Source organism: Lipophrys pholis, assembly GCF_963383615.2.
Source record: "Lipophrys pholis genome assembly, chromosome: 19".
In the NCBI taxonomy this organism is placed as follows: domain Eukaryota; kingdom Metazoa; phylum Chordata; class Actinopteri; order Blenniiformes; family Blenniidae; genus Lipophrys; species Lipophrys pholis.
The window spans coordinates 5,696,914-5,722,157 of record NC_137647.1 but is presented as its reverse complement, the minus strand read 5'-3'; the positions used below and the strand labels follow the sequence as shown (position 1 = coordinate 5,722,157).

Here is a 25,244-nt window from a genome sequence, read left to right as displayed (position 1 = left end):
CTAGAGGCGTGCTCTGATTGGCAGAGAGGGAGCGGTTTTTGTCATGAGACCAGCTCCGTTGTCCAATGAGGAGGCCGTATTCACTGTGGTCTGATAGTACGTCATCCATCAGAAGCTCCCGTTTCATTTAAATAAACCGCGCCCCCTGAATTCATGAAAAGACGCTCATCGGACCATTAAGGCACCAGGAAATTCTAATAAACACAAGAACTCAAGTCCGCACTGAAAACATGTTTATTTAGAAAACACCAACACACACCATTATGCAATCCAGTTAAAGAAACACGTTCAGTTTGTTGACTTAACCCTTTCACTTTGTTCCTGTCAAAATCGACCCTTTTGACAAGCAGTAAATATGCCTCCAATGTTAAGCTTTTACCTGGAAATGTTATGACTTTTTCTTCACGTGACAAAAGTACTATTTAATATACATTCAATTGGTGCTACAGATTTTCGTACACAGATCCAAGAGTGTGGGTTAAATCAAGGGAAATCATTCAGTGCAGCTGAAATTTTAAAATCTTTTGATTCTTCTGTATGACTAATAAATTATCTCCTATACTGCTTAATATTTATGCTATTCGCCAAAACTAATTTTTAAAACCTAAACTGCACTCTACTTTCTCTTTATTAGGCTTTTTCTAGTCTATACATTTTAGCAGAGTTGGCAAAACATGATCAACTTAAGTAGAATAAACTTCATGTATTAAAAGAAACTTTGGTAGACTGTAAAATACCAAGTCAAGTTCTTTACTCAATTCTTTGCACTGTGTTCAAAGTGAAGGCAGGTTGAGCCGAAATGTATTTTTTAATCCCAAATGTTATTTGCATTTTACAAATCACCTGTAAACACAGTTGAAGCCTTCATATTTGAGAAGTGAGAAAGTTGAGCTTTAGGAAAAAAAACTAACCCTCCATAAAATTGCCCAATAGAGCACAACTGACCAAAAGTCAAGACAAAAAGTGAGACCAAAATACTGTGGGAAACTTTATTATTGTTAATTTTGATGAAAAGGTGAACAGAACAACAAAGTGGAGATGAATTCACGGCAAGTGAAAACTTATAATTATATAACACTGGGAGTTAAATTTGATTTAAAAACAAATCAAATAGTAAATACTTTATGTTGTAGCTATGCCATAAACACACAAAAGAAATGCTAATCAGAAAGCAAATCACTGAATTCATTTATCAGCCTCAAACATTTCCAAAAATAAATTACAGTACAAATGTGTAAATCGTGTGCAATATTGTTTTATATCACACTGCTCTGTTTGCTCGGTGCCTGTGAGGCGCTTTACATATTTATGGGAATATCAAGTTCTCCCTCTGAGGAGTGCAGTGAACCGAAATGTGTGAGTTAGTACTTATTTGTTCCAGTAGATTTCGTAGGACTTTTTCTCTGAGAAGGAGGCCTCTGTTGTTCCTGTGCCACATCTGACTTTCTCCTTCACCACCTTCACTACCAGGCCGCCGGCCAGTGCGATGCCTGCCACGGCTTTGCCGATCTCGGCCACCACGCCCATGACGCGTGTCGTCGCCGCCACGGTTCCCCAATGGTCTGCTGCGGCGGCCATGCTGGGTGCTGCTAACCCGCACAGGCCACTGGTGGAGGCGGTGGCCACGGGGGCACTTGCAGCAGCCTCTTGAGCTAAAGCTGCAGCACACTGAGGCATCCCAGAGGCCACTGAAGCTGTGGAGGCACTGGCTGCAGCTGCTTCAGCTCCACTGAGAGCCGGTGTGCTGAGAGCTGCCCCCTCCAGAGCCGCGCCCAGAGCAGCCCCGGCTCCCAGGGTGCATCCTACCCCTGCTGACAGCCCCACAGCAGAGGCCCCGATGAGACTAACCTGGCTAAGAGCTTCTATTGCGCCTTCCCTTGGAGTTGCAGCCTCGGTTCCTGCGACGGTGCCCACGGAACCGCCCAGAAGTCCCCCCGTCGCCGCCCCCAGGGCCACGGCGGTTTTCGTCGAGGCTGCAGCCACCAAGGCCCCCACAGCTTTCCCCACACCCGTGCCTCCTGCTGCGGACATCCCCGCTAACTGACCGGCGGCAAAACCAACGGAGTTCCCCATGAGAGAAGCCCCGGCTGCGGCCGCCAGAGGAGCTGCTGCTCCGAACACCGCGCCGACCGCCATGCCGGTCGCTCCTGCAGCCACTAGGATCTTGACCCTGTCTAGCACCTTAGCGGAGAGCGCCGCCTCCCTCCTCAGGCGGGACAAGGATGAACGAAACGCCTGCCTCCTGCTGACGACCCTGCTGGACCCCCGGCGGCGACCTCTAAGCTGCTCCCGCAGGACGCTGAAGACATTGCCTCTGCTCTCGTCGGTCCACCTCTCCACCCTCAACTCCTCATCACTCCCTTTGTCCATCTCCCTCCTCCTGAGCTTCAGCGATCCTCCTCCTCCTCCTCGTTCACTGCTCTCTGCTCTATCAGACTCCAAGTTACACTTTCTTCTTTTAAAAGGTTTGGCCTGTTCTTCCACGACACACACACTTCCCTCCTGCTCTTCCCCCTCCGCCTGCCCTCGCTCCATCAGCATCCTCTGCTGCTCCTCCCTAATGGCAGCCTCGGCCTCCAGAAACATGGCGTTTGTATAAAACCCTCTGTTGTTCTGCTTCACCATCAAATCCACCTTCATTATGAGCTCTTCAACCTGAGCCCTGTTAACGTGGTCTTTGTTGTTGAGTACATGGTACCGCCCTCCACACCTGTCAATCAGAGCATGCAGCCCAGCAGGTGCAGTCTCTTTCAGGTACGCTTCCATCTGCATGCCCTCCAGCTCGTCGCCTCTGGTAAAAAGAACCACGGTGTGCAGACGGACGGCGTCCTCTCCGAATATCCTGGCCAGCTCGCCGATGGCCTCGTTCTCGTTCTCTGTGTACCGCCCCAAAGGCACCACGAGGAGGAAGGCGTGCGGGCCGGGGGCAGACAGGGAGACACATTTGGCGACCTCCGTGTGAATCTGCTCCACGCTGAGGTGAGTGTCGCCAAAACCCGGCATGTCGACCACCGTGATCCTCCTCACCCTCCTCCGCGCGGCGGCGCGGCCGTCGTCCTCCTGCCTGTCCTCGTCCTCAGAGAGCTCAGCGCTCCCCATCTCGCAGATCTTGGTGACAGATCGGGCGCTGATCTGTGACAGGAACTGCCTGCAGCCCAAGATGGTGTTTCCAGACGCACTCTTGCCAGATCCGGTCTTTCCAATCAGGACCAGTCTGAGTTCCTCGCTCCATCTGGTTATAGACTCATCTTTCTTCTCACCCTCCATATCCACTGCCTCCTTTTTCACTTCCTTGTCATCCGAGGAAAAAACTGTAACAGGAAAAGAGTTTTTTTAAATGTCTTTCATCACTGAAACATTTCTACAGGAAAGCATGAAAACAGTGACATGCTTACAACAGCTTTCACTGTTTGATGGCAAAAAGATGAGAAACCCTTTCGATGTGAGATTCAACAAGCCGGGAAAACTCAAAATGTACAAAGAGGTTTTTCATGGAAAAAGATAGAACTTGTAAAGATGCCTCACCATCTCATTTTAGCTTTGTGGTTACATTGTGGCTGTGCTTACTTATCTCACATTTAATGTTTGGTTTCTTTTTGTAATTGTTTTGTGTCTTCATGCCACTTTGTGTGGTTGTTTGCAAGCGACTGTTTTGAAACTTTGTCAACAATACGTCTTTTTTTTGGACCAAGTGAAGCTGATAAGGCGTGCCTGTGTGTGTGTGTGTGTGTGTGTGTGTGTGTTTTTCAACTTTGCCGTAGTATTTCTTTTCATATGGGTCAGAAAACATCTTTAGTGTATATCTATGTAATTATAGAAGAATTGCATTAAATTTTGGTTGTTCGACTTCACTTTATATCATTTGTGGCTCAAGTTTGGCTGATTGGTGATTGTGAAATATTCCATTCTTTAAACCTTTAGAGGCACTTTGCAGTAGTTTTGTGACGCTTACTGAAAATCAGGACTTAAATAGATTCATCAGTTGGAAGTGCGGTTGCTTGTTATTCACGCAACAGATAACTAGTTGCTCATGTGTTTACTTTAACTTCAGTTTGGCTCATCTCTGCATACTCTGCTGTGTGATTGTAGTGTTGTGCAAATAATATATTCATGAGCTTTTCATTAAGTTCATATGAAGTTAGATCAGTTTGTTGGAGGAAAATGATCTAATGCAGGGGTGTCACACACATTTTAGTTCCGTCCAATTTCATCTTGCGTGGGCCAGATTGCACCTCAACAACAAAAACCTAAATTTAAAGGTTAATGCGGCACTATTTTACCAGGGTATACATGATGAAAATGTCTAGATGTTCACAAAACCAACCAATCGTTTCAAAAAATTACTAGAATCTCAACATAAAGACAATTATAATGATTCTTTTTTATTCAAAATACAGTGAAGTGTCCAAAAACAAACTTCTACAGCTGCTGCATTATGCAGGTTTTTAAAAAACATGAATTTGACCATCGAGGTAGCGAGGTCTCATGCTAATATCTCAGCTCGGGTCTCAGGCTATGATTACACACAGCCGGGTATTCACAAAAATCTATATTTACCCCTCCACGTTTTCAAAAAGAACATCGGTCACACCAAATTGCTTTCAAAAAAATGTTCCTTTACACAAACCCGCATGAAAGACTTTTTAAGTGCTACTATGAGCATGCCAAACTGTCAAAGGCACTCTGCTCCTCGACATAATAGAACAATTGTGAATGTAAATACAAACAAGTCAAAAACATTTGCAGAAATATAAAAACAAACACCGCTTTACCAGCAGCCGTTGTCATCACGATAAACAAACTGTAAACACCGGTAGCACATATACTGATGCTGATGACGATCGCAAACTGTGACGTTAAACTCCGCCTCTCCCGGAGTGGCTATATGCAAACACAAAAATGTTTTTCTAAATCTCCACTTTGGCCGGAGTCTTCAGATATAATCGTTTTCTGTGACTTGTCGCTTTGTTTTTGTATAAACAAAAGGCCCAAACACATTGAAATATAATCTTTGCTACATGTCAATGGGCTCTCAGTGTTGAGTCGAGTCTGCTAGTCTTTGGATGTTTATTTATTTTATTAAATCAATATTTCACATGGATTTTGGACAATTTTCTTGTTGGCTTTGAGACCGGACTGGAGCCTCTTGCGGCCTGGCTTTGGCCCACGGGCCTTATGTTTGTCACCCCTGCTCTAAAGTGTGTTACTAACAGGTCATAAGCGTGACTGCATAGTTCAGTGTCTCCTACGTCTTATCTTACGTATACACATGGTCGTTTGCGTGCAGTTTTGGTATAATTGTGTCTAAATTGTGACTATTTACTGCCGCTTCAGGTTTGTTTTTCTCAGTATTTCCGGAAGCTTCTCCATAACAAACAACAACAACAGGACTTACATCGGTGCACCAGTCAGATACATGATGAATTCCACTTAAAACTCCCGATACTAGACATTAATAACGCCCCGTAATCGAATGTCGAGATGCGGAAATCAAGTTTCGACCTTTATCCTCCTGCGTAGTTTAACTTTTAGCAGCTCGCGGCTGTTAGCATCCCGTCCTTAGCATGTTGCTAACGATCAAAATAATAAAAACACATCTTTACCCGGATCCTCGTTAAAAGACATTTCTTCCGTTTCTTCACTCTCTCATCTTCTTCAAAAGCGGGCTCAAAGGGTGAGGAAGAAACGCGGGTCGGGTTTCAGTTGTGGAAAGAGTTTGGTTGCTGTCTGCCCTCTGTTGGTTGATCTATTCGTGGCTGCTGCTCTGCAGCGGCGGATCGAGGAGGTCCCGGGCCCCGGGGGGGCAGAGGGCCGGAGGGGGACCCTGGTCCACTGTAATGACGAGCAACATCCACACACTGACAAACCCACACAACTGACAAACCTTATTAATTGTTTATTATTCACTCACTGGTTCGGATCTGGTTTGGAGCCTTTCGATATTGAGGTGGATTGGTCACTTAAAATCAGGGGTGTCACACAGTCCAGCCGCCAAACCACCAAACAAATTGAAAAAAAAAATGGAAAGGAATTATAGATTTATTTTTTTTAAACAAATTTTCTAAGCGAGAAGAGATGAACTGAGAAGTCAGCTACCTCATTTCAGTGGTAATTGTTTGGATTTGTGAAAATATAGACATTTTCATTACATACTCTGCACCACAACAAAGATAAACTTAAATTTCAAAGCTATTATGGCACTATTTTACCCATCAGGCCCATTTCAGATGTAATTGAGTTGTATGTGGCCCCTGAACTAAAATCACTTCACCCCTGATTTAAATTGATATGAATGAATATGATTATCTGTCTCTGTATGATTTATAATGGATTTGTTGTTAGGATCAAAAGTCATTTAGATGTCCTTATTTCCTTTTGGATTCAATAAAAATGATTTTGCAGATAATTTTATCAGTCTTACTTTCAAATTTCATTTCAGACACTTGTCTTTTTGTTTATTGCTATATTTTGTGCAGTTTAAAGTCAACTTGTGGTTGTTTCCTGCCTTATTATGCCATCTTGTCTTTGTTCACATTTGATTTTGTTAGAATTGTGCCTGAAGACATTCTTATCATTACAGATATACCATTTACTTTTTGTAATCGGTTATGGTTAAAATTTGGTGGTCCTTGACTATTCCGTCACATTTTGGTTGTTTTGGTCATGTTGTTGTTCAATACTCTCTGATTGTCAATTTTCATCTTTTATGTCATTTTCAAACAGTGTCTTGTATATTCAGATTTCCCCTTAGTCATAATTTGGTTGTTTCATAGGTTTTTGAGGTATGGTTTTGGCTCAAGGTCAATGTCATCTGGTTATTTTGTGCTACATTTGAGGTGGTTTTGGAATAATCTTATTACTTTTTCTATATTTTTGGATCAATTCACATTTCACCTATAAGTCCTACAGGACCTTTTGGAGTCAGCTGTGTGATAAATTGTTCACATTTTGTGTCATATTTGTCATTTTAAAATCTTTTTCTCTAATTTCAACTCAATTCATGTAATTTTATCTCTTGTTTTGATTGTTTTAAATCCGTTTATAGAAATTTGGTTTCTTCTTAAGATAATTGTATTATGTTCTGGCACTGAGACTATAAAGGACGGAGATAAATACATAGATGAATAACATTCTTTTTTTACATAGGGACTTTATTCAGATGTTTTAACAAAATGGCTTCTTCATTCTGCAGCAATGATAGTCTTCATCTGAATATACATATAGTTTTATAACAGTCATAATACTATTTCAAAATTACATCAATCTCAAGTCCATAGATCTAAGCCAATATAGTATTTCCATTTCCAGCAATGTGATATCAAGAAAAAAACACAAATAAAACAGTGAAGGGACACACATTATATTTGGTTCACATAATCAAATCATTTTCATTAATAAAGAGTCATTAAGGCCAAAACAAACACCGGGTTTGGTCTTGCAGAGAGATATGAAAGGAAAATAACACGTGACCTTAATCAAATTGGAATAAAGTCATTATTGGAAAAGGAACAGACAAAAGAAAATCATTTCAATATGACATCCATCCGGTAAAGAACATATAAGACCCTTTAACTTCAAGCACCAATAAGAAAGTAATTTGTCAAAACTCAAAAAACCCTTGGGTCAAAAAAAAAAGTGAAATAACAAAAACGATATGTATCATCAGCAAACGATGCTTAACGAACCAGAAACAGGCCACATTTTAATGAGGTCAAATTCATATCAGCCAACAACACGTGTGTGAAGCGGATGGGTTTCAGACGTCCCGACCAGACACGGTACAACAGAGGGTTCCAAGGAGACCGATCATACTAAAATTCATTACTCTTCCAAAGCTCAGTTATCAAAATGGGTTTCCCCTTAAATTATTTTCCAGAGACATTGTTTACCTGCTATACAATGCTAGTGTTTCCAATTATAAATTACCGGTTGCGAACAGCGACTTGTTCCTTCACCAGAAGGTGACTGACCTCCCGCTCACATCGAGGGCTGCTCTCTCGTTGTCAACAGAGCGCCTGGCGTTCGTACGTCTGATGGCAGCTTTCACTCCCTTCACTGTCATCAGAGTCTACGAGTCACGCCACCCTTTGCGGACAGTGTGCGCGCTCCTTCCTCTTCTCTGCTCTGAGGGCGCAGGCGCTATAGCTCGCTGCGGGAGCGGGAGATGCGAGGGCCTTTCCTGATTTCTTTCCTCTTCTCCTCCTTCCTCCTCCTCTTCTCCTCCTCCCGCAGGATCTTCTGGAAAGCCTCGGCCGTGTGAAGCACCTACAGCGCGGAGAGAGGGAGAGAGAGAGAGAGAGAGAGAGAGAGAGAGAGAGAGAGAGGGTTTTAAATCATCGTTAGAATACGTGACAGGCGGAAAAAGCAGTGTTACTATTTCTGAAGGTGAGCGTGTCGTGTGTCAGGACGGTTACCGGGTTACCAGGTAGAAGAAGTGAATATAAATGGACAACGGGGGAAGTGGTATGAAGAGAAGCAGAGTGTAAAACAACTGTGCATTTTACTCACGTCGTCTCGCTCTGTACGGTACGGGTTGATAAAATCGGGGGATTTCTCGGTTATTCCGAGCTCCTGTGACATCTGAGGAAGGAGCAGAGCAGACACGGTGACAGAGGGAAAGAGGGAAAGAGGCGGAGATGAAACATAATCGCGCCGTTAAAAAGAGAGCCCCAGCTTACTTTACAAACCAAACAGGCAACGATGATGCAATTTGGCAAGCAGCCGCTGATAAAAACTGCATTTCGCCGGACCGTTAATGCTCATTTGTATTATTTACAGCATTCGAGGTTGGGAAAACCGAGAGAAGAGAAGAAGAACTGAAACGTGGGGGTACTGAGGCACAAATGAGGGCGGAACAAACACTTTCAGGGTGCCAACTGCAGCTGCTTGGAGTCCCTGAATTAATCCACTATATAATCCTCTTGGCACATTGCTAAGGTCACAGATTAATCCGGCAAGAGTTTAGTTTATTAACGGACATATTTAACAGGCAATACCGTTTTTTGTCCAGATTTAATTTCCTTTAAAAGCCACGAGACATCGTGGGCCGATTCAATGACGTCTTCTGTATTAATGACCCAGACGATAACCTACAAAATGTCCCGATAAAGTCGAATTTGGACATTTTCCTGGGAGGATTGGGGGCAAAGCAACAGCATTATGTGCAGTTTTTTGTCTGTAATTCTAACAAAAGATTTTTGGGAAGAGCGGATTTTCTTTCTCTGGCAGAAACTCGACGCTAAGCTGGTGATGTTGATACAAATATGCTGCCGACATGAAATATAAGAAGGGTCGTCACAATATTAAGACAAAGACCAAAGTCAAAAGAGATAACCACAATAAAAACATGCGAACGACAACACGAATAAAAAAGATAAAACTCAAGTTTTTAAAACACAGAAGACACGCCAGAAGTGAGCGGCTCAGGTTGGTTTTTGGACGATTGACAGGAACACAAGAAACAAAATCTCTAACTTGAGATCCGGAAGAGTCGATTTATTCGAGCCCCTCCTGAGGCGGCGACCGTTCGGCCTTACCAGCGTGAGGACGTGTTGGTGGGCTCCTCCGGTGAAAACCCCCGTCAGGTTGCAGAAGTTCAGCCCCCAGCGCAGGAGGCCGTCCCAGTCAGAGTTCCGGTCGTAGTAGTGGTGGACGATGCGAGGGAAACGCAGCGCCACGTCACCGAAGAACGCCGTGTTCTCCACCACGTGAGAGTAAGCTGCAGAGAGACCAGCATGAGATCGGCAAAGCGCCTGAATGAATCAGGGGAACAAAACGGCGGAAGGAGGAGGAGTAAAGTGTGGGGAGCATGCCTTAGATGAGAGAAACGTCAGAGGGAAAGTAATTATCCTCAGGGAGACTGTGGTCGAGGCATTCGGAGTGACAAGGAAGGAACCTAAAAATAAAGACTCAATCAAGATATAAAACCGAGTCTGACCTTCTTTGATTTTATCATCCATTGGGAAGGGGTCATCAGGCCGCATGTTGGCTGAAACCAGGACTTGTCTCGAGTCCTCCAACACCTTCATGAAGGAAAGAGAAGAAGAAAACGTGTGTGAAAGATTTGAATTTTCTACGCCTCACACCGAGAATATCCCATGTTCAAGCCTTTCTGAGTCGTTTTTGTTTATTCTTCCTCTGTGTGTGAGTCAGAGTTTCCCTCTGCCAACTCTCTAGACGTCTCTTCTGCTCAGACTTCATTTTCACCTCACAAAGAATTCTACCTTGACCCGGTGACGTCGACCTCACTGAGAGTAGCTGCGGCGCTAAATCATCTTCATTTCTGAACAATTAGTCTAAAGGTTGGACCGGTGAGTCCCTGAAGTATTCAAGACCTTACAACACCTTTAATTATTAAACAAATCAATATTTCTTGATCAAAGTACTTTGGAGATCAGCCAGACAGGTTTTAAACCAGCAGATGCTTCTTTTGAATAACAAATGTGAGAAGGTCGACAGGTTTTCTGTAAGTTAGAGTATCTCCAGGCTGAAATCTGCTGTCCTTGGTTAGACTCCATGTTTACCAGAGGAATCCACTAAAACATGAATTATAAATGACCGTGTAGTGTCGTCGTCCCCCCACCCCACCCCAGCGGTATTTTGTCCCTACTTGTGCCTCAGATGCAGCTTAGATTACACGTAATGACTAATCCAATAAAAACTTGCTTCTTCATCCAGAATGGAAGATACATGGACGGATCGACATCGAACGTTAAAAACAGAGTTTGACTCCACTTTCTGTGCTTTGGGTCGAGAACCTACTAACCCGCCAGTGGCTGTCTGGCTCCATTCAGGTTCCATGTTGCTTATGAGCCTTATGCGAATGCATTCCCTCTCGTCATGGCGTCCGTCTGCACACACCGCCTGACGGTAAGCGCAGCATCTATCGATGCATCGCGTGGAGGAAAAGAAGCACAGCAAAGCGCTCCGACTCTCGAAACGCAAAGTGGCACAGGAGTGCTGACAATGTTGTTCAGCCACTGACGGTTGACTCTGCTCGTTGCCCTTGAGAGGCGTGCGGATGCATAGATAACCGTCCACGGGGAAATGAAGCCGTACTGTAAATCAAAGCGGCTCCGCTGAGTTAACGTTCAAAATGAAAGGCGAGCAAACACGCTGATGAATGCAGTGGATCTGAAGGTCCTGACTGGCCTGTCGAGATGCAAGACTTCTCGTCCCTCAATCACGGCGAGGCTGAGCTTCCTGCACTCGGGAGTGGGGAAGGTTTCCTCGGGCCTCGTGCGTGCGTGCGTGCGTGCGCGCACGCCTTACCTTGAAGAGCCCTTTGAGCATGATGTCTATGATCTTGTACTGCTGGTTGATGTCGTTCAGCTCCACCAGATTCTTGAGCGCGTTGAGCTGGTCTTTCCTCTTGGTCTCAAACAGCCGTTTGTCTGACGAGATCAGTCAAGGGAAACAAAGTAATGACGACATTGCATTCACAAGGCGGCGTCTGCGCCTGGGGCGACCGTGGCTTGGAGTCGGGTCAACTTCCTATCCCGGGGTTGTCAGCGTGACTGACGGCGTGCTGGTTGAGCGTGTTGCATCAGTGAAATCATGCTCTGGCGATAAGACTTCACTTTGCATCTTCTTTTACCTCTTTTGCATTACTTATCCTGTTTCTGATATCTGGGTGGATTTCTTGTTTTCATGCAAGATCTCTGAAGATTCTTGATGTTTTTTCGTCTGTCGATGAGTTTTGCGATTGACCCGTCCAGAGAGAATTTTGCCTTTCACTCATGTGATGTGCGACTGTCTTGAAGCGCTTGCGACCGTAAGACTTGATTGATTTGTATCATCACCCGGCTGAACATACGATTCTGCTTTCGCTTCCAGACTGACGTTCCCAGGCGAACTTTAAGCTTTCTTATAATTCAGAGACGTTGCATCACAGTGAACTAATCTGACATGTTTGGTCTGAAGCTCTTCTCCTCACACGCCGTCTTACAGTTTGCATTAAACAGTCTCATCCGTCAAGAAAAGTCTGCATTTGCTCCTATTTTCAGTTCTATATGTAAAACACTAAACTTTGATTCAACTTGCGGATAAATCACTTAATTTATTGCCATCAGTGAGCCATCATATTAGATCAACATCTTTTAGGCTGTTAATATCTTTGAGTATTTCAATTAAAGACATAATTTGTGATAAGTGCACTTAAGTGGATGAGGTAAATCTGATTTTGCCTTTAAATGCGTTTCCGACAAACAGTGTGGTTCCTCGGTTTGTGAATCTCTGTTAATCATCCGTGATCATTTGCCCTTTATTCATATTTATTCATTTTGAAGTTCAAACTGTATTTTCTGACAGTTCAGATGTATTGTGCAGCACCTAATTGCCATAAATGTACATACTAGGGGGGCTTATTGTATCTTATTGAGGCCTGTTTTGGACTTCACACGACTTTCCATAGTTTTTTTTAGAAAAAAGCGTGCTCTTTATTTAATATGCAAGTTTGCAAACTGTAGTTTTGCATGAATGGCTAAGGACTTTTCTCGATTTGCCATGTTTGAATACAAACCATATTTGTGCAATCTCTTCCCGACTGTGGACACAATCAGTAGAAACATTAACAAAGACTTTCTGTGATTTTATCCTTGAGTTGAATTCTGTTTCTCCTTGCAGATGATGTATTCACAGGGGTAGAGCTGATCTCAGTTCAGAGATCTTTATGAATTCCTCGCTAGACTCGAAGGCAGATGCCTTTCTTCTGAATTCCTCAGAGAGCTTTGTTATGATTACAGCACACACCCATCAATAACACCGGGAACAACAGAGCTTTTAATAAAAACTGGTTTGACGTGTCACTCCCTGACCAGGACTGCACCGAATCCGATAAATATTTGATCAATTTCAAGATGTGACACCTGTCTGGGTGCTTTTCTTCTTATTTTCACTTCTGACAATAAGCACAAACACTCAATCTAATGTAAAATATCACCCTCAAAGGAGATTTAAAGGTTAAATGTTATTTAAAAATCACAGTTCCTCAGCGTGTTCTGACTTTAACTATCCACTCCACATGCACAGAAGCGTGTTCATGGACACGCATACATCCAGCTGCCCGTCTCTTCCACAAACATTCACACACACGCACACGCAGGCACGTCTCACATCCGCGGGCATGTCCGTGCATTCGGCAGCAGCTCTGCAGGGCGACAGCGGGAGGATACAGATCTCCAGGTTGGAGTCGTGTCTCGGTCTGTGCGCGTCGGGGTCGGCCGAGCTGAGGGCGGCGGCGGCGAGCGCCAGGACCACGGCGCTCACGCTCGGCATGGTCAGCAGGTGGTGGCAGAGAGGCGCTCTTCTGAACTACAACAGACAAACGACAAGCCAGAGGACATCAATTTAAAAAAAAAAAAAAAACCATCACAATGGTGTCAAAGAGAGCTTGCAGGACTAATCTGGATACAGCTGCACAAACACACACTCCTCTCTCTGGGAGACTGTCGCATTTAAACGTGGCATCTTTTACCGACGTCTCACTTTCACCTGGAAAACGACAAGGAGCTGCTTGAAGAGATCTTTTCACTTTGATACTCGTAGAATATGAGAAACTGAGACATGCTGGGGGATGAGTGGTCAATATGGAACAGAGGACAGCATGCATTCGTCCTCGTGCTCCTTTAAAGAAACATCCGACGTCTGGCACTGGAACATAAACCCCAGAGGAACTTTTACAGTCTGCACCAGACCCCCCCTCCCCTCCCCCCTCCCCCCGTGGAAAGCAGAGGTCTTTCTTCAACAATTTCAATTCATTCGCACTTTCTTTTTTCCTCTGAGATTTCTTTTTTTTTTGTCCGTCTCCTTGAAAGTTACTGGGATGAAAGTGAGCGGATAAATACACCATCTAAATATAGGACCTCTTCAAATGAAAATTTGATGAATAGCCACATTTTCCAAGGGAAACATTGGCAGAAACAGAAGTAACTGGAGGCAGGAGACAATGTTGACGAAATGCTATAAGATATAAGTCACACACTCCATACATAATTTAACAAGGACTCTATCAATGATACTATCAGAGGGATCCAGTGGGGTTTGGATGGGATGGGGAGGGGGACGAGATGAGTGTATGTGATGCTAAAGCCTTGGGAAAACGGAGGGGGATAGTGAAACCCTGCGGAAAAACAACAGCTTTCCTGGTGAATATTTCATCTACCTTTTGCTAAGACACTTGTACAACTAAAAGACGGACAGATAGGAGAGCGAGCACGAGGCTGCGGAAGATGATAATGAACACAAGAGACTTGATTATAATTTATTTTTTTTTGTCTCACTAACTGGATTAATCTTTCCAAGCCCTGGTGTGGATTCTTGAATTTGAAGGATGAGAGGAAAGTGAGCAAATGTCTCAGGGTGTGAATGTTAATTTAGACCGAATGAATTCCCCGAAGAGTCTCACTGTCGTCAGAGGAGGAAAGCATATGCTCCTGGACATCCCCCGTCTCCCCCGAGAGCCGATAACGCGGACCGATCATTTGGTAGTGAAGCTTCCTCCTGTTTAATAATGGCTTGGGTTTCAAAGTGCATCCTGACGGCGTTCATGGCAGCCTTCCAGCTTCGCAGTGCATCTCTCTGCATTTCTGGAGGTGCCAGAAAAAAAGAAGAAGAGAAAAAAAAAAAAAAGGATGGAAAAGCCAACTTTTTTTTTTTTCTTCCCCATTTTGTTGCAGCTTTTTGGGCTTCCAGTTGTGGTGTCTGTGGCCCTGCACGCCTCTTATTTTAAAATAAAACCGCTCGGCAACTTTTTTCTGACAGACTCAGCAGAAACAAGTGTTGCTGAAGACAGCTGAGCGAACACAACCTTCGATTAAAGCCAATTTGTGCATTCCGAGAACATCTTTTGGGTACTTTCCCAGCTTTCTGAGAAACGCTGCACTAAATATCCTTAAGTGGCGGCCGAAAGCCTCAATATTTCTAGATAACGGCCAAGGACGGGGAGGATGGGAGGATGGGAGGAGGGGGGCTCTCCAGGTTATTTGATGCTCCTGTGTGCTTCCCAGCAGCCAAGCCCCATGGAGCTCCAGACAGATATTCATGAGGAAAAAGGTTATCGCCGCCGACACAGTTTAACACGGTCAACACATCCATCCAGCCGCTGCTAATGTTTCCGTGCAACAGCGCAAAGTGCTGAGACTTTAAGAAGTAGTGAGGGAAGGACATTAAGGGCAGATCAATCATTTCTATTGTGGCGCGGGCTGCACAGAAATGAGAGTCTAAATGCAGCCATTAACAGTAAGCAGGCAGCCATGATTACACGGGATGATCATTTTACCAAACTGTCAGCTTGGCCCGCGGTGGCTTCAAGTTTCTCCAGGAGACGAATGGGACCGGAACGCAATTCAATCACGAGTCGCAGCGATTTATTGACAGCAGGCACTCCAACACCTGAAAGCAACACGCTGCCTTTTAAACCTTCTGAGCGACAGGAAATTAGAGGGAAGTGCCTCCTTCAGAGGGGACCCCAACCATGTAAAGCCATAAATATTTACAGAAAAATAAATACAACACCATAAACTATTAAAACGGCAAGCAAATAAATATTTACGCAAAACACAAATTCTTATAAATCTTTCAGTGACGCCTACAAATATTCTCAAAAGGCGGCGTTGCATCAGTGTCGACTCACTTCAGTCCTTACAATGTCTTACTCGGTGAAGTAGCTAATGATTTCACATGTATCACTATTTTTTGCTGAAGAGACAACAAGGACGAGGCGAGTGCAGCTATTTTCAGCTTCACACTGCGACAACAATGTTAAGTGGTGTGAACAAATGGATTTCAACAGGGTTAGTGTTGAAAAAAGTAACATTCATGGTTTCTTTTTATTGATGCTCAGTCCCTCTCTGCAGTCGAATCTGCACATATGACTGAGTTATTTACCGCTTAATAATACAATTACCAGACAAATATGTCACATTTTGTTCATTAACCAAACTCCTATGATGTAAACACTGCAAGTTGACTTTGGGAGAAGGGAAATGAATGAAGGATAGAGCAAAGAAAAGATAATTTTGGGAAGAAAACCCCAGATGGGACATAACTTCCATTTGAGTATGTGACTGCCTGCGTTCCTGCACAATTGCACATGCACACATATGGACGGACAGCTTCTCTCCCCTCCTGCATGAATTTCCCTCCAGATGACACTCGGGAGGAGCTCACATTTAGCTCCGTCTTCGTGGCATTCCAGTTGACAAGATGTGTTTGGCAAGGGGAGGATTGAAGGCAGAAAGGACTTATTCTTGCTGAAGTCGTTGTAAGCCCACGTAAATCTCCAGGCAGCAGATTTTCCTTCTCTGCCAACAACAATCTCCCGAGGCAGAGAAAAAAAGGCTGAAGTTTGATTTTGCTGTGTGGGAGCTTCAGGTTGTGCGTTTAAAAGCGCGTAATGAAACACACAGAGACATATCTCTGACAATGCAATCTAAGCAGGGCATTAGTTGTGGATCAGAATCAGGGACATTTAAACGACTCCCAACAAAATCAGCTCTGCAGCATCACTATAAAGGAGGAGAGCTGACCCCTGAGGGTGGTGCCTGTGAACAGCTGGATGTGCAGACCCCCCCCCCCCCCCCCCCCGCTGTGGGAGGCTCCAGGTTCAAGGACTGACACATCCTCTCTCTATCTCTGAGCCCCCCCCCCCCCCCCCCCCCCCCAAATCATTCATGCAGAGGCAAAGCCGCGGACATGCGTAATGGTGATGGCCGAGTGTGGATAAAGACTGTCATGTGGACCATCTATTACAGGACTGCCTAATTGATTGCACGTCCCCTACCTGACCCGGGTGATCCAGCAGCCGCGCGGGCTGGAACCGAGTCCATTTAAAAACCCGTCTAATCTCAAACAGATGTGCGTGGCCACGCGGAGCGGTTGAGTTCACCCCATCACGCGCGACAATATGTAACATTAATTAATGTAAGATTTTCCTTCAGGCTTGTTGCAATTTAACCAAGTATTCTGAAGTAAAACCGCCCACTACATGATCCAGAGCTGGACGGTGAAAACTGGAGGATCACTCACCGAGAAGCAGCAGAGCCACAAGGCAGCGACGGAGCCCACAGCGATCCCTCCAAAGTAGTGCACTTTTCTTTTTAATTCCACTCAAAAAGGGGATAAAAAATATGAGCGTGTACGAGGGTGACGGGGTGGTCTTCAGGTGACAGCGACAACAGAGGTAGAGGTGTTCATTTACATGCGGCTCTCGCTGCTCCACTCCGCCTCTGCCACGATCGCAACCGGCTGCTCGACTCGAGCGAATGACAGCGAGCGGCCGCTCCGCGCGGAGGAGCAGGTTCCCACACGGACCACTTAGAGGGGGACACCGGGCAGAGGCAACGTTCCGCTTCCCTATCAGAAGGAGCACGCGCGCACGCGCACACACCACTCGCTCTCGCACACGCATACCTCTCTCTCTCTCTCTCTCTCACCCCCCGTGCTCTCTCTCTCACACGCACGTAAAAATGTGAGATTAATAAATGAATACAGTACAGATATATATTTATATATATACAATAGATATAAAAAAAGAACACCAAAACAAAAGTGTCACAATTAGAGGCGATCTATAAAAAAAAAAGGATAAGACAAGGTAAAAAAAAATAAAAAAGGATATCTCTCTTCAACTCATCCCGCAAGTCATGCAGTGGATTTCAGTCTTTTTTTTATAAGAAAATCCCATTTTAGTTTTTTTAAATATTTACCTGTAAATAGTAAACGCTTCTTTCAACTTTGACTCTTTGGCTCTGAGACTAATTTTTTCAAAGCAGATTGTAAATTTCTAGTCGCCCCCCCTTTAATAGGTGGAAGAAGCTGGACCAGATTGCAACCATCACCAGGGCAGGTGTTCGTCTATTTTTCTTTAAAATCTATTAATTGCACCCCCCCCCCATGCTTTCTTTCAATTTAATTTCATTAATTTTTTTTGTGTGTCCTTAAAAATGTCTATCTGCCAAATTACTCTTTTCATTTTGTAATGATTTTTCGTCGCTTTTCTTTTCCTGTAATATGAATATTTGTAGCTTTATCTCTGCCATCCCATAATTATATTGCAGTAGCTTTTCACTGACTCAGAACAGAAAATCTTGACTTGAGTCACCTTGGAAAGAGAATATGTTTGAAGCTACTTTCCTTCAGCACGATGATCAATAGACCTAAATTTACTAAATACAAAATTGATCAAATGACGTTGATAGATTGTCAACACCATAGTAAATATTTCACATCTAACACATTAGGCCCTGTAACACCTGGTGGCTCTGACGGATATTTTTGTGATTTCAGTAAATTGGAGGAGGATTTAAGAGCCAAAGAAGCAAAATTCCTCCGTCCAGATTAGGAGGAGACCAAAACCGGAGCTAAATAAGAACGAACACGTGCGCTTTAATGACTTAAGAAAGACAGATGGTGGCATTTGCATATCTGCAGGCACATCATTCACTTCTGATTTCTGTCTTTATAGTGCAGTATTGCATATATGGTCCAAAATATATACACTATGTGGGGAAGAAAAAAAAAAAAAGACCTTCAAAGAAAATCTCCCTCCCGCCTCCCTCTGCAAACAGCTGCTAACCTTGGCAGCCCCCTGAGGCCTTGTCCACCTCGCAGCTTCACCGACACATCCAAAGTCCATTAATAAACTTCAAACCACCTTGAAAGCTTGCATCTGGAAAGTCACAGGATAAAATCTTGATGCGCCGCTCATCAACTCGGCTGCCCTTGAGCAAAGCGGGTCAGTGGACTGTAGATGAGAGTGTGGCTGCACTGTGCAGCTGTACCGGATGAAAGAGAGGTTTTATTTAAACGAGAAGAACTTGACTGAGTTCACAGATATCTCCACATTATGATCAAGCGTATACGTTGGTGTCAAGTAATAAGCACGCAACGTGTAAACAAAGGCAAGGCACATGTAACGTGTTGAATCACTTTTTTTTTTTTTTAATCCACAAAATTATTTGTCACTGGAGTTATTTGTCTTTGCTGCTTTGGGGCGTACAGAGGAAGCGTATGCTTCACATAAACATCAAACAAAGTAACGTGCACACGAACGATGACATGAACCGACAAACTGAAACAGCCGAACATCAGATATCTGTCAGTGTGAAGTCACACAGGCAGATGGACACGTCTTCGACGCGACTGAAGGCTGGCGTTAAGGAGGAAAACTGAGTGTGAACGTGTAAACAATAAATAACCAAGACTTAACATTACTTGATACAGTGATTCAAACAACAAAAGTTTACGAGAATCAAGTTTTCTATCAGAAACTAGACAGCAGTCTTTTGGTGTGAAGTTTGAATATTCTCTGAGTATATTGATTTTTTTTTTTATCAACTCAGTAGCCTCATACCCTCATTGGAGAAGTGTTTGGTAATAATTTGGCTCCTTAGTAAGTTTTGTGGCTCTTTCAACGATAAACTGCACTTATCTGCTCCAAATTGAGTGTGTCTGTGCGAGATTGTCTCTCCGTAAGAGCCTGGTGTCGTGTGTAGGTGCATATTTCCTTTTGTGTATGAATAGCTGGGATGCATGGAGCAGGTATCGAAGATGGGAGCGAATAATCAATAGGATAAACCAACAAAGACGTGTGGCAGTGTGTTAATGGGTAAAAAGGAAGTTCAGCTTGGACGTACATCTTTTCATGGTGAGATAAAAGCATCTGCACCAATCTACTGCATGTGCTGCTGCTTTCACCAGAACCTTTATCTATCCTCTATACTGCTAAAGTAAAAAAATACTCAGGGTTTCTAGAGAATGACTGCTGTAGTGAATGAGTGGCTTAGAGAAGCGTGTGTGTGTGTGTGTGTGTGTGTGTGTGTGTGTGTGTGTGTGTGTGTGTGTGTGTGTGTGTGTGTGTGTGTGTGTGTGTGTGTGTGTGTGTGCGTGTGTTTGTTTCACGTCAGATGGTGGATACAGGATCTCGTTGGACAATCTGGGGCTGCAGCTTTCAGAAGGCGTCTCTGGTTCGAGAGCCTCCATCAGATTCTTCACTCGCTGCTTGTGTCCCTGTGAGACGAACAGATCTCTGTTTTGGACCTGGACGAAAAAAAACACAGGGGAGGTTTGACTTTGAGGTACGTTAAGATGAGACGGCACAAAGCAAACGACTGAAAAACCTGAGGGGAAAAAAAGTTTTTGTTTTTTAGACAAAGAGGAGAGACAAAACCTGACGTTGAATAACCCAAATGTTTTTTAAAAAAGAGTTTTAATAAGAGAAATGTCTATTTGAGAAGATTTTTCCAAAACTCATAAATGTACAGTACTGTACATGTGTTGTGAAATAGTTACATTTTCTTTAAATGCAGAGGTGACAACACGAGGGGAGTTCCCCAATGAGCTCACTGACAATCAGACTTTAAAGGTTGGCCCACAAACTTGTTCACATCACAAATACTTTCAGTTATTCGTCCATTATTCAACTTGTACAAGTATCATGCATAAACCAGAGGCCTCCAGAGCATATTCACTAGAAAACTACTTTAAAGTAACATTCAAGACGTGTTGTCATCGGTTTCTACACTTTAAAAAGAGGTATACTCACATAGAAGAGACTGAAGAGTACTTTAGTGCTGAGCTCACATGTTCTCCATAAAAACATGCATTTGAGATTAATTGACCGTAGAAATATACTGCATCCAGCTAGGATCAGCACCCAGTGACCCGCTGGTACATACGGCAGTATAGAAGATGGACGAATGCACGGACTCGTATTTAAAACTTACTAGGGAGTTTTTAAATGAAGTTGAGCAAGGAGGCATTCAGAAGATACATGTCTGGACTACCCCCTCAGGCAAGGGTTAGTACTAATACTTGCTTACAGCATTCAGGTGAGACATTGCATTGCAGTAAAAAAAAGTAACCAAGATGCTTAACAAAACCATGCATGTCAGCTGGTGATGCAGCAAGATGCAACGACTCAGTTTAGGCCAGGAAAGGCTAAAAGTTTACGCCAAGCAACGATAAGAAAAAATGAAGACGTTGTAGAAAACTTTGCACAAGTTAGAAAGCTTGTGCAGCATCTTCCGCAGCAGTGAGCAGTCCCAGCAGGGAGGCAGACTCACAATGCAAGATTTAGTGCTGGAGTTTATTCGTGAGGACAAGCCAAGAACTCAAGATGGAGCCAGAAAGGTTCAACTTTCCGCGTGAAGCCGCAGGTTGAGACATTCAATCTGCTTCATCTGACAAAAGCTTGTGTGTGTGTGTGTGTGTGTGTGTGTGTGTGTGGGGGGGGTGTTCATCAGGTATAGTGAAAAGGGCAATAAAAGTGCCTACGAGTGGAGTAATAGTGTAAGCAGTAATATTTCTGCATTGAAAGCAGGAAAAAAACAAACCAACAACATAATTTTCCAAGATTAGCTGTTCTTAATGACCTTCCCTGACGACACCGCTGGAGCAAGTCGGTGAGCTGCAGTGATGAAAGCCATGGTGTAACATTTTGTCTGGACTCGTGTGGATTAGGAGTGACGGTAAAAATGTGGGGTTCAGACAGAATGGATAATGTCGACTTCAATACTTCAGGGTGGCGAAGATCAGTCAAAGTGCTCCGCTAGACTTTCCCGTTGTCTGCACTCACATACACCACCCCGACACGAGCAAATTCCTATGTGACACCGGCAGGGCTGCACCTACTGATAAGATGAAAACAAATGACTCCGACGGGCCGCACGGTTGTTAGAAACAAAAAAAAAAAAAAAGCAATTCAAAGTTAAGGCTGTTTTTATTTGGAAACTGTGCCCATTAAGTTACTCTAGACGGTGACATTTTGAGGAGCAGACGGCTAAAAGAGAGGCCAGAGTAAAAAAGGCCAAAAGAAAAAAAAAAAGGAAAAAAGAAAAGAGTTCCAGTGCTGTTTGGTAATTGAAAAGAGCAATGGGGGAGACAGAGGTGAATGAAGTGGAGTTACTGGGGTGAGAACAATTTAGAGAGGGGGAAAAAAAAAAAAAGAGGAAAAAAGTGGAGGAATGAAACCTGCACTATGTATGCAAGGACAAAGACTACATCTCGGATTATTACAATATCTCCAGTCGGGGGGGGGGGGGATATATTTAAATATTGTATACATTAAAAATTCCAAGAGGGAGTTTTTCCTTGTGATAAGCTGACTAAGTATGCATCACGAGATGTAGCAGCTTCACTCCTGCTGACCTTTGACCCCGTCCACTGTCTTTGAAAGACACACAGGCAAGGACCTGGAGGACAAGAGGTATAAAGAGGTCGCGTTAAGACTTTAAGACTGCGAATCGAAGCACAGTTAACACTGTATAAGCAGCAAGGAGGTACAAAAGGTGAAGAGTATCAGTTGTCTTGGTGTCCACCGCTCAGCCGACCTCACATGGCCGACAAACATCTCACACTGTTGAGCCTAGGAGGGCTGCAGAGCGTCTGCTGACCGACTGCTGCACCGCGTGGACCAGTGGAGAGCAGGATCAACCTGCAGCAAGCCGTGAAGGTCGCAAAGACGCCCCAAATGAACCAGAACCACCAGTCGGAGACTCTCACACCGACTGTTTACAAAACAAATACTTTAATACCCAAGCAGCCGAACACTCGTATCCCCAAACGACCGAAACCTTGTGATACGATACCTGCTATGCTAATCCCACTCTTTAATAATTCCGATTCATTTGTGTGCGGCTGTATTCATGTTGCGCTGTCGGCGTCACCATTCTCCTTTTAATTCTTGAATGAATTCTATTGTGATTCTGAATAGCCGCGAGCTACACCTCGCAAAACCACTAAAGATGCATGTGTGTTCACTGCATGTGCGTGTAAACATGACAGCAGAGAGTGACGGCACCGCAAACAAAAACAGTGACATGATACTGGATCAGACATAAATGCACAACAGAGAACCTCCTCGTGGAGTGAGACTTCGCGTCAGATCAACAAAGCCTCTGAAACCGGTGAAGTTCGCTGTGTGTGTGTGTGTGTGTGTGTAAGATAGATTGCAGAGATGACGGCACTGCTAGAACAAGTTTGTCACAGTGAACCCTGTTTCCCCTAAACTGCTTCTGTGTGTTCAGTAAAGCTCTCACACACACACGCACACGCACGTACACACACACACACACGCGCGCGCACACACACACGTCGACACAGTTCATGATTCCCTGGAACACGCTGCACTGAGAGCTGCTGCCTGTGCCATCATTCTGTCACTCCTCTGACTCCTCTGAGCCACTTTCAGAATACTAAATGCGTTTCAGGCCCTGAATATGATGCCAAATTCGAGCTGAGCAATCTGATGTGTCCGCTATTCTTTCTTCGTCCTGAAACAAACCCAGATGGATCCCGCACAGCCGCCTCAAAGGTAACTGGGGGTAATGGCAAGGACACACTTCATTATGTTCACCTTATGCTGAAACCAGACAAAACAGCAGTTCGAAGCCAGTTCTTACAATGGTTTTTTTTTGTTTTGAGGACGATTTGGCAAATGACACGAGGAGCTTGTGCCGGCTGTGATCACACCTGAGCAGAGACAGAAAAAAAAGACAAGATAAAAAAATCACAGCCATGGACTGCCTCTGTTTTCATCAGGATTTCTGTTCAGCTCAGTTTCAAAATTAAGATCATTTTAAATCTCTCAGGAACACATTTTCCTGCATTTAACTGAATCTCAATTTTTTTAATGTTGCGGTTTCTCTTACGACAGGAATACCGGTTCAAAAACCTTTAATCACCCAATTACAAGGCAGCCCCATTCATTTAGGCATTTTGGCCAAGATGAGCTAATTGGACCAAAAGGCAAAAAAAAAGAAAAGTGACTAGAGTGACTTTCCTGAATGTTCAGTATTGTTGAGTATTTTACAAGCTGCTGATCACTGGGACTTTCAGACACAATCACCACGATAGTTGACATATAAACTGTTGCATCTTAGGTTGGAGATGTCTTCCTGATGCCAGATGTTGAGAGGAAACCGACGACACAAAAGCAACAATAACATGAATGAAAGACGTGTCAGGCGCTCATCTCGGACGGTAGTTGTATTACAGAAAAATTCAAAGAAATTCTCTCCCTGGTCCCCAAACCAGCTTAGTGATTCAGTTTTTCCATTTACAAGTGACAACAAAGGTGAACTAAAGCCGAAACCACAAAGTATCTCTTTTTCAAAATTACTGATCTTACTAATTTCAACCTGTCTGTAAAGCACATCAAGCAAAAGGACAAGAACTGAACTGAACAGCCTAACTCAATGTAAACAGCAGAAAAAACTGGTACAAAAGGAAAAGCAGCTCATATCTGCTGCACCCAGTCGAAACAATGACCTTTATTGAACACTGGATGATCTCTTAATTCAAAATACCCAAATCCCTAAACTACACACAAATGGCAAAACAATGTTTTGAGACACGGAATGTTAAACTCAAAAGACTGGGCAGCACAACGATCTGAATGCAAACGATCTATTTGTCAGTGTCTAGTTTCAGAAAAGTTTTCTCTGCTTCAATGGAAATGGAGACTCTGTTATCAAAAAATGACATTTACATCACTGTTGTGTAAACTAACAGCAAAAAACACAACAAAACTGAACTGTTCTCACTTAAAAACAATGTGTATGCGGGGCCGTTAGTTCAGTGATAAACTGTCTCATCTTTCTGATGTTTTGTCTCGTGGTTTCCTCGTCTCTTTCAACCGTCTGTGGATTCTGGCCCTGTGGCTCCCCGTCTGCGTTTTGTAGGTTGATCCTGCTAGACAGAAAGAACTCTGAACCTTGGACCTCGCTTCTGTTTGAAAATATGAGTCCATCCCAGATTTATTCTCTTTACTGCAACCTTACTTCTTTCAGCTTCTTCAACGGGGGTAGAATCAGAGTCAGAGTGAAAAAAAAAAATCGAAGTAGCTGATGGTAATAGTCATACACACTGAAGATGCAAGAAGGGTACAAATTCAAGAGCATGTGTACTTAAGAGTGCACTTAAAGATTACTAGTACTCTTGTCAACCCTTCTCAAAGATCATCGAGCATTTGAATTTGAAGCATCTGAGCTACGGACCGCACACAGATGTTGCCTGTTAGAGGATTCTTGATTTCTACTCCCACATTTGAGAAGATAGGGTTTGTTATCAATGTGAAAAATATTGCTGCCGTTGCTGTGGTTGTGTGGGGAATATATTCTTGGCACATTTTAGGCCCCTCACAGAACTAACTGAGCAGACCTGAGTAATGTTGCTGATCATTTCTATCCCTTTCTGACTTCAAAGTAGCTTCTCCTGATGCTTTCTATCATCAGGACTTTCACAAA

General features: G+C 43.8%; 3 protein-coding genes across 4 annotated transcripts in view; all 3 read right to left on the bottom strand.

The window, feature by feature from the left end:
• Positions 1-223: 223 nt before the first annotated feature.
• On the bottom strand, positions 224-5,758 carry LOC308124530 (uncharacterized protein). Its single transcript, XM_080487582.1, has 2 exons — positions 5,604-5,758; positions 224-3,311 (listed from the first exon to the last, which is right to left on the bottom strand). The coding sequence occupies exons 1-2, from the start codon at positions 5,623-5,625 to the stop codon at positions 1,369-1,371; spliced, it is 1,965 nt and encodes a 654-aa protein (XP_080343708.1). The 5' UTR covers positions 5,626-5,758; the 3' UTR covers positions 224-1,368.
• Positions 5,759-7,126: 1,368 nt separating this feature from the next.
• ccdc134 (coiled-coil domain containing 134) lies at positions 7,127-17,332 on the bottom strand. 2 transcript variants are annotated; one of them, XM_080487584.1, is made up of 7 exons: positions 17,026-17,332; positions 13,173-13,311; positions 11,272-11,393; positions 9,938-10,022; positions 9,537-9,718; positions 8,509-8,580; positions 7,127-8,265 (listed from the first exon to the last, which is right to left on the bottom strand). In XM_080487584.1, exons 2-7 carry the CDS (start codon positions 13,273-13,275, stop codon positions 8,140-8,142), a joined length of 690 nt encoding a protein of 229 aa, XP_080343710.1. In that variant the 5' UTR covers positions 13,276-13,311; positions 17,026-17,332; the 3' UTR covers positions 7,127-8,139. The 2 variants fall into 2 exon arrangements, with proteins under 2 accessions (XP_080343710.1, XP_080343711.1); XM_080487585.1 differs by lacking the exon at positions 11,272-11,393 and having other exon boundaries at positions 7,141-8,265; positions 13,114-13,311; positions 17,026-17,286.
• The window catches only part of mei1 (meiotic double-stranded break formation protein 1), a gene marked incomplete at both ends in the record, with an annotated part of 76,523 nt that continues 68,259 nt past the window's right edge, over positions 16,981-25,244 (bottom strand). Inside the window, 4 exons of the mRNA XM_080487217.1 lie at positions 16,981-17,092; positions 17,198-17,312; positions 18,575-18,609; positions 19,916-20,037. Coding sequence (XP_080343343.1) covers positions 16,981-17,092; positions 17,198-17,312; positions 18,575-18,609; positions 19,916-20,037 — 384 coding nt within the window. The remainder of the gene's footprint in view (positions 17,093-17,197; positions 17,313-18,574; positions 18,610-19,915; positions 20,038-25,244) is intronic.